We start from the raw sequence: 9,077 nt of genomic DNA on the forward strand, positions 1-9,077 counted from the left end.
GATTATTTTAACCATTTTGTGGAAGGCTGGCTATGAGTGGCCAGCTCACAGCCAGAGCCAAGTGTGTGGTCAACCTGGAGAAATCCCAGTCTCCTGAGCTTCTTGAGTTTGTCTGGCAACGTGTCATGTGAGGAATTTAGGTGATCAATTACTTTATTATTAGGCTCTTGCCCTGTTATGTAAACACACTGGAGATTCTTGTCCCCTTTCTGAATAATTTTTATTTAACATTCTTTACATACGCATTTAACAAAATGATCTTCACACTTTAAAGCAAGAAGCAAGCTCAAAGAAGGCAATTATGAAAAGGAAAAATTCTTACATTTAACACTGATCAATAGGCACTGATTTACTAACACTAATATAATCAATACAATATGTTATTGTGAACTATATCAAAATCTCTGCCATGGAAACACACACAGCTGCATCTTTTGATTGGTAGGAAATTCTACATTTTCTAAAACAGATCACATATTTTGGGGTCAAAATATTCTCCAAAGCACCAGAGGGCAGGACAAGAAACACTGGTTGAAAACTAATTAAAGAGAAAATCAACCTGGAATTAAGGAGAAACTTCCTATCAGTGAGGACAATCAGTGGAACAGCTTGCCTTTAGAAATCGTGGGTGTGCCATCATGGATGTTCTAAGAGACTAGACAGTCAATTATCTGAAATGGTATAGGTTCTCCTTGAGCAGGGGGCTGGGCTAGAAGACCTCCAAGGTCCCTTCCAGCTCATTCTGTTTATTCATTTCTGACAACCACTCAATATCTGAAATAATGTTTCCACTTTCTCAATATGATTCTTTTAGTCACCTTCCATTCTTGGTACAATCATAATTCCTGATGAACAGATTCTAAAGCTTAGTACAACATCACAATAACATCTTTATCATGAAGATTTTCCATTCAAGCCTACAAGCGTACATTATTTTTTCCCCTTTTTTGTTCAATCATGTGCAACATTCAGACTACCTGGACAAGTCCCTGAAATTTTTTTGGCAAGTTTTAGAGAAGTGGTTTTGACACTGCCTCCTTCCTACATCAGAGAATGTGACTGGCCCAAGGTCAGCCAGCTGGCTTCGTGCCCAATAAGCTTTTCCATTTTCAAATGAACACATGGCCCTATCCCATGGGTTAATGAAACCACATTTTTACACCTCCAACACTGAAAACCTGATGTCCAACCTTTCAGATATTTGAAAGATACTTTGAGATACTTATACCGTTTCCTAATCTCTTATTCTTTACTGTTATCTGAGTAGAGTGGAACTATTTGGGTATCTTTATGAATAACCAGAATAGTTTTTTATACACTTGATACTTTGCAACTCAGAAGGCAGATATTATAGACCTAGAATATCTGATGGGTTCTGGCTTTAATGTAGAATGTTAATATTTTTATCAGTATTTATCACTCAGTTGTGTGTTTGACGTAACGCATGACAAAATGCGCACAGTAACCTACATTCTAATATGCAATGTAAACTATTCTATCAACGGAGAATTAAAAAAACTTCTAGCAATAGCAAAGATACTTTAAACAATTGTAGGTGTTTAAGTTCTGTGAAAATAAACAGGTTTAATTAAGTTTAATTACTTTAAAAATTTAATTATAGTTAAAAGATAAGAGACCATGGTGAGCCTTTCATAGGAAATTATGCCAAGGGCAAGTTGATAGCATGAACTGGTCTATATAAGGTCTGAGATGAAAAAGGGATGTGTTTTTTTATGGTAAAGTGGTCTTAGCCCTTATAGACTTAGAGATTAAAATGTGCCATCAGTTAGAATGGAAAGCAGTACAGTGGCAAGGCAGAATCTTACTTCCATTTTTGGTAACATTCCTTGGTAACTAAAATCCCTTCCCAGTACTAGAACAGGATTGGGTATATACCTGCAATTACTATAGCCAAAGACAAGGTTACATTGGCTACTGTTGGTATTCTATTTCCACTATCTCTTTTATTTTACCTGTTTTCTATTTTCAAGAGCTTCTTTCACTAGTCTATCAGGTGGGGTGAAGTAATTTTATATAGGGTAATCCATATATAACATCTTCAGCATTACATTCAGCATGTTTATTTCTAGTTGATAGGTGCTAATACTTTGGATATCATTACCCCCATTTAGCAAAATTGACAGAGATGACAAATTCATATTCATATCCCCTCGCACAGAGGCGTTAGTTGTTCCTGACTCTAGGGAGAAAACATCTCTGTTTTAAAGCCGAAGAGCCATCATTGTCAGATGTCTCTGTGGTCATGTGGCTGGCATGACTAAATGCTGAAGGTACATGGAACGCTGTTATCTTCCCACCAAAGGTCCCTATTTTTCTACTTGCATTTTTACATGCTTTCAAACTGCTAGGTTGGCAGAAGCTGGGACAAGTAACGGGAGCTCACTCTGTTACATAGCGCTAGGAATTCGAATCACTGAACTGCCGACCTTTCTGATCAACAAGCTCAGTGTCTTAGCCACTGAGCCTTGTTTTGATCCATAGCTTTCCCTAAATTAGTGTTCATCCAATGTGTTAAAGCATAACTCCCATTATTATTAATATTTGGATATATTGTACTTTTTAATTCAAAGCAGTAAAGCTAATCAGTTAAAATATACCTTTTCAAGAGTTAAGTCAAGAATGTGTTTGGGATTCCCCACACTGGTGTTTACAGTATTAGATTTTTGACCTCAATGGAAAATATTACATTGACATAAAATGCAGTGAGAAGAAAGTGTGCTTCCATGTCTCAAACCTTCTCAAGGTTTTTAAAAGTCTTGGCGCATGCAGAGGCTTTTGATATTTTGGTCTTTCACTTGCAATATATGTCTCAAACCCAGCAAATACTTCTACAGCCATATTATGGGCACCTTTAGCATAATCTGCTTTTGAAATATCCTCTTTCTTCAAGGAAGAGCAATGGGTTTATTTTTCTTCCCAAAAAGAAAGTTACATAATCTTTTGTACAAGCAAAGGCGTAAGTAATACTGTAGAACCAAACAATTCTATCTGCCAATAGAACAAAAGAATCCTTAAGAAGATATGTTGACCACTAGTTCCCACTGGGGCAGATTTCCTAGTTTTATCCTTTGCTGCTCTATGATTTTAGCACATATAAATATTCTTACTTTAAACTATGTCCAGATACATCCCCAGTTCTGACCGATCTTAATCTCTAGCAAGATAAAATTAGGAGAGAAGGAAGTTAATCTTTAGAAGCCTTATTCATTCATAATATAATCCATGAACTGTGACTACAGCAAAAAGCGATGAATTTGTGTAAGTGGCTGAAGCAAAGCTATCATTCGCCACATCCCAGAGGGACCGACTAGCAATGTGCAACCCTTGGTTGGCCAACTGGCCCAGAAAGACATTACACACAAGTTTGTAGCGTGGTGGGGTTAGATCTTTGACCCTGCTCCTGACAAGGTCTGACAAGTTTTGGACCAACTGCCCACTATTTGCAGGATTATATTTGACATCACTGAAGAAGCTGGCCAGAACGGACTCAAGAATCTGCTGTGTGTGCGAGGAATTAAATCTGCAATCTTTATCTGGCTGGGTCTTATAGGTGTTCTCATAGTGTATCTCCTGAATGGGTTCAAAGAGCGGTAGCCCAGAAAAACTCACTCGCCCACAATGCATCCAGGGTCCAATAGAAAGGCGCCTTCCTCCAGCAGCCAATGAATTTCTTCTACTCAAAAACGGGGCATTAAGGATGCTCATAATGGAGCTTCTCCGGGATGGTGGGAAGGGAGCTTTTCCTTCAATACTCTGCAAAGGCAGTAATGGTCTGGGTGCCATATCTGTAGGCTGGGAGCTCTGGTGGAGAGGTAGTGATCCTCTCTTTGGATGGGTGGAATCACTGTCTTCTGAAGCCATTGCCTAATTGAATGTTTTCTGGGATTTACCAGAGGCCAATCTACCATACATCAGCAGTAAAATCCTAGAAAAGAAAAGAGTCACAAAGTTACAAATAATTCCTTGCTGGAACCTATTTTCCCAGCACCCATTCTTCTTTGTATATGTAGGCATCAATATATATTATTAATTATATTAGATGTAGTAACTTCTTTTGTGGATTTTTTTTTTGCTATAAGATATGTCCATTAATAAAACTGAAGGGATTATTGTTACATCTTCTCCTATTATTAGATTTATTTATATATTTATTATTAGTCACCCAACTCCACTGGACTGAATATTTTGAAAAGAGCGCCAGATAAAGCAAATATGCTTCCCAAAATCTTGACTTTATTTTCATATATAAAATTTACATTTCAAAATGAAATTATGTAATATACTGATTTGTTCATATGTATGTCCCTTTATACTATCTTGGTAATTCTTGGTGTTCTAATTCTCTATTGCCTGCCTGCCTGCATGCATGCCTATCATTATCATCTCCATCTATCTATCTACCTGTCTACCTATCTATCATCTATCTATCAAATTAGAATAGGGTTAGATTTATATTATTTCATTTTTCAAAAAAATATACCCCCCAAAGAGTATGATTTCCATATTTAAATACTACTTTTCCTAGCCCAATAATGTTGCTCTTCAATTGCCTACAATCATGTATTTACATTGATTTCAAGGACTAGATTTACCTCTCATTTTAGCCCCTCACTGCCTCTTTCTTATTTTCTCCTTTCAGCCTCTCTGTTCTATATCTCTGTCCTCATTGTATTGCAGGTTCTAAGCGTCTATATGGACAATCCCTGTGACTCCAAATGCTATCTGAAGAATGTTTATGATTAAAAAATAAAACAAGCCTGGAATAAAAAGGTATTGCTAAAATCATAAAGCCAGTGAGAAAAGAATAACAGCCAAATATTTGATGAGCTTCCTTTATTTATTTTTTGTTCAATTTGGTTGATAAAAACCAAATAAAAACCAAATAAAAGAAATCAAGAATGCATCATCACTCTTGTAGCAATAACCATCATTGCCATATAGAAATTAGTAAAGTCTTAATGTTGCCAATATTCTTTAAAATTCAATTTTAAATTATTCTAAAGACTAATATTCATAATAATACTGGCATATATATTTTAAATATTCTGTTTTCTTGTAGATAGAATGGATTAATAATTTAAATAAATTCTGTTGATACTATGAATTACTATTTTTTTTGCAATTAGGGAATATTATCTTGATCACCTAATGCAAATTGATGTATTTTTAAATTATCCTCAATGCTTTTATATTCAATAATTGGAAATGATAAATAACAATAAAGGATTATTTTCCACTCTAGATATTTTAGTAGAAAAATTTTCAAATACCTTCTCTGTTCCTTATTTATCTACCCATTTTAGCTTGGAATCACTAACCTGCCTTTTGTAGCCAAGCATGCTTTCTCTTTCTCTGTTTTTAAACAGTCTTTGGATGGGTGGAAAAAATTGCAAGCAATCTATATGACTGTTGTTTCAATCAATAATCAACAATGGAATGATTAAAACTTCCTTGATGATAATGCATTAAGATTCATTGATCATACAGGCACACAGTAGATGAATTCCATAGCACGCAAGAAAATCAGTAACAGAATAGCTGGGTGATAGTATCCTCTTGTTTTCCGAGGCGTGTTTTTCCAAGCACCCCAAGAGAAGTCATTCTTTTGCATTATTCTGAAACTATGGAAAGCTGAGTTTGGGTCCCTTCTTCCTTCCCTCGGGGGAAAACTATTGTCAGGTCTATGTAGGGCTAAAAGAAGGTTGACCAGTTTGCAGCTCAATATGCTGTGTAAACATACACAATGTTAATTTGTTAGTCTGTCACAGGAATTCAAGTTGTCAGCTTAGTACCGTACATAATGGAACTATGATTCAGCTAATCATAGGTTAGTATGGTATGCAAGCATCATCTTATTCTAGCTGTTTCCTGTGATTTAATTATTTATATTGTATTTTTGGCTGCTAACCATCCTGAGTACCCTATGGATAAAAAGGCAGTGTATATACTAAAATAATAAGAAACATACCTGGAAACAATACAGGCTAGTAGGCTTCCTGGCAGGTGAGCTTTCCTGGATCTAAGACCTAAGCAGATTGCAAAGGCTTTTAATACTGTTATCTTGTTAAAGCTTGCTTGGGCTTGTTGCACAAACCTGCTGCAGCCCTTACTACCCTGTCTTAATAAGTTTCTCCCTTGGCCATGGTAAATCATTGGCTCTTTAAAGTGACAGTTCAATGGGAAAGCCATCCAAAGGGCTGCAGTAGGGCTGGGCAACCTGCCATCTGAAATGCGTGATCCCCATGGAGACAGTATCATGTACAATATTTTTGTACAGACTGGTGTGCATGAAAAGGAACATTAATACCTCTCTGCATCTTGATGGCTTCTGAGTTCCAGTAAAAGGATCTGGATCTGGACAAGTGACTCTTTAAGGACTAGTTCAAGCTAGAGTCCCCTTTTGGCAGGCTTCCCCGGAGTTGCTTATTTTACTTCAGAAGTTCAGAAGTTTGTCTTCTGAACTTGAAGCAGTATTTTCATAGCTGCAGAATGTTGATGAGCCAAACCAGATTTAATGTGCACATGTCCTTATATAGGCGTCCTCTTAACTGATTATTTTAAAAAAAATCAAAATATGGCCACAGGTTTGTGAAATGTATCCTTAGTTTAAATGGATTTTCCAGTTTTATAAACTAGAAGGGATGTATTTTGATACTGCAGCTTTAACTATTCAGTGAGTTTTACTCATAGTATTCTTTTCAGATGAACCCAATTAGTTTACAAGCTTAATAGATTATTTTAAAATGATTCCTCTCTGAATTCTCTAAGTGTCTCAAAAAGAAATTCTTTCGTTAGCAAATCTCCAGTAGGGGGCGTAGAAGGTAAAGGCTGTGACTTCATGCCAAATGCATGAGGTGTATTGCTAAAAGGACGTCTCCCCGACTTTGATTTTGGTGCCATTATTTCAGACAATTAGTCAAGAATTACTCGAACTCTGCTGGCCCGTTATGTAACTTGCAAGAGAAGAAAGTGTTGAGTCCCCCCTTTATTTATTCATAGAGGTTTTTCAAAAGATTTCAAAAAAGAGCGTTGTAACAAAGCACGTCTCAAAAAATTAGCATTGTAATGTAACAGTTCATATTCATCTGTGTTTAAAATATCTCTATATTGACAAGGAGGCTTAACAGCTTTTAAGAATTGATAAGAGAAAGAAAAAGAAATTCTTGGTAGATCTTCAAGGAAACAGTGTTAATTAGTCGGAGAATGCTATCAGGCAATACCTTTGATCTTTCTCTCTGTCGGCTGTGCCAGGAAGCTAAAAATATACAAATGCGAAAGCTACAAGATCGCCATCTTAGAACCAATTACACAAAGGGATTTTTTTATCACATTGAAACTGGGATTTTTGGTAGGAAAAAAAACAAAAATAAAAATAAAGTTCTCAAGTTCGGTCTCTGCCTGTATTAATTTCAATAACATAGTTACAAAAATTGTCCAAGGGGGGGGTTTCTTGCCTTGTGCTGTAAAAAAAACAGCTGAGATTTCCTGGCCGGAGTAAATGACTCAGCCTTGGCTGGCTCTCCCCCTCCGTTCGCAGCCAAAAAAAACCCCTGCGAACTTCAAAGAAGACTCTTACCGACTGAATCGCTCTCTGCTTTTTTCTTGCCTGAAAAAAGAGATATCTAATAGATATTAAATAGATAACGAACCAGGAATCTGGGGGCAGCTCCGTTAAGCTGCCGACGACGGCAATCCCTCCCCGGAAGCCGATTATTTTAAAATGATTGATATACTTTTATAAAATTTGTAACAAAAGTCAAAATGCAAAAAGCTTAGGAAAAATAGTGGAATTTATCTAAAGAGTACTTTGCAGCAATTTTGGGGCTGCAGTTTCCAGTTTTACCAACCAATTTTGGGTAATGCTTGAAGTTGCAGGAGCCTTAAAGTATGGAGATGTCAGGCATGAAAGATCAGGACCACATATGGGGTTCCAATTAAACTGATTTATTGCTTAGGCCTTTGCATAGGAATCAACTCAACCAGAGGTAGTATTCAGCAGGTTCTGACCAGTTCTGGAAAACAAGTAGCAGAAATTTTGAGTAGTTTGGAGAACCGGTAAATACCAGCTCTGACTGGCCCCGCCCCCATCTATTCTCTGCCTCCTGAGTTCCAGCTGATCAGGAGGAAATGGGGATTTTGCAGTAACCTTCCCCTGGAGTGGGGAGGGAATGGGGATTTTACAGTATCCTTCCCCTGCCACACCCACCAAGCTATGCCATGTCCACCAAGCCACGCCCACAGAACCGGTAGTAAAAATGTTGAATCTCACCACTGAACTCAAGTAATGGTTTGTACTGTTTTGGTGCTAGATAAGGTAAACAAAATTAAAGAGAAATTGGACATAGTCCATTCGTGGGTATGTAGAGATTCTAGTCTGATTCCTGTTTTGACTTTGCCTCCAGGTTCTGTCACTCCTTCTACAGGACAGATTGAAACTACATTCCAAGGCTTATGTATGATCCTGCCAGTTGTTTTCAGTACCAGGACTTGCTTAGAAGCTTATTATTTATGTACAGCTACAATTTACTGAAAATTGATGAGAAACATTTTCTGGCAAAAATTTTAGAAACATAATTTTATATATTTCTTATATATGCCACTACCTTACCTTAATGTTGCTTTCTGAGTTGTCCTGAGTTGTAAAATAGTCTTCGTTACTGCTTGTTAACAGAGTTGATCCATTCCAGACTGCCTTTTCTTGCATTTTTAAATCCAGTTTCAACTCCTCCATTTGGATGTCAAAATATTTTTATGCTGATTTTTCTGCATTTTCACAATCACCTTTCCATTCACTCAAACATTTACTTTTTATTCTGGTTCATCCTAATTCTATTAATTTTAATGACCTGTCTTTCTGGCCCCATATAACCACTCCTCCTTCTCTAACAATTTACTGCCTTGAATATATCCCCACTTAGCCACCAGTTTCCTAATCTGTTTAGCTGAAACTCATTTATGCATTTCTCTGCTGAAAGCCTTATTTTATTTCTGACACACATTTGTTTGGCTACCTTTTGCATACCGTATTTGGAGACCTCCTATCCTAGGAAAGAACG

At 36.9% G+C, this 9,077-nt stretch overlaps 1 protein-coding gene across 2 annotated transcripts; it reads right to left on the reverse strand.

Moving 5' to 3' along the window:
* Window positions 1-195: 195 nt before the first annotated feature.
* DYNLT4 (dynein light chain Tctex-type 4) lies at window positions 196-9,077 on the reverse strand. 2 transcript variants are annotated; one of them, XM_014061924.2, is made up of 2 exons: window positions 8,630-9,077; window positions 196-3,946 (listed from the first exon to the last, which is right to left on the reverse strand). In XM_014061924.2, the coding sequence occupies exon 2, from the start codon at window positions 3,880-3,882 to the stop codon at window positions 3,226-3,228; it is 657 nt and encodes a 218-aa protein (XP_013917399.1). In that variant the 5' UTR covers window positions 3,883-3,946; window positions 8,630-9,077; the 3' UTR covers window positions 196-3,225. The 2 variants fall into 2 exon arrangements, with proteins under 2 accessions (XP_013917399.1, XP_087575881.1); XM_087719755.1 differs by lacking the exon at window positions 8,630-9,077 and adding an exon at window positions 5,990-6,285.

Source organism: Thamnophis sirtalis, unplaced genomic scaffold (genome assembly GCF_051295495.1).
Source record: "Thamnophis sirtalis isolate CommonGarterSnake01/CBP01778 unplaced genomic scaffold, rThaSir2_p1.2 scaffold_7, whole genome shotgun sequence".
Lineage (NCBI taxonomy): Eukaryota > Metazoa > Chordata > Lepidosauria > Squamata > Natricidae > Thamnophis > Thamnophis sirtalis.

What these genes read in the sequence shown, in the direction of transcription:
- DYNLT4 (XM_014061924.2), bottom strand. Translation starts at nt 3,882, where the DNA reads ATGGCTTCAGAAGACAGTGATTCCACCCATCCAAAGAGAGGATCACTA.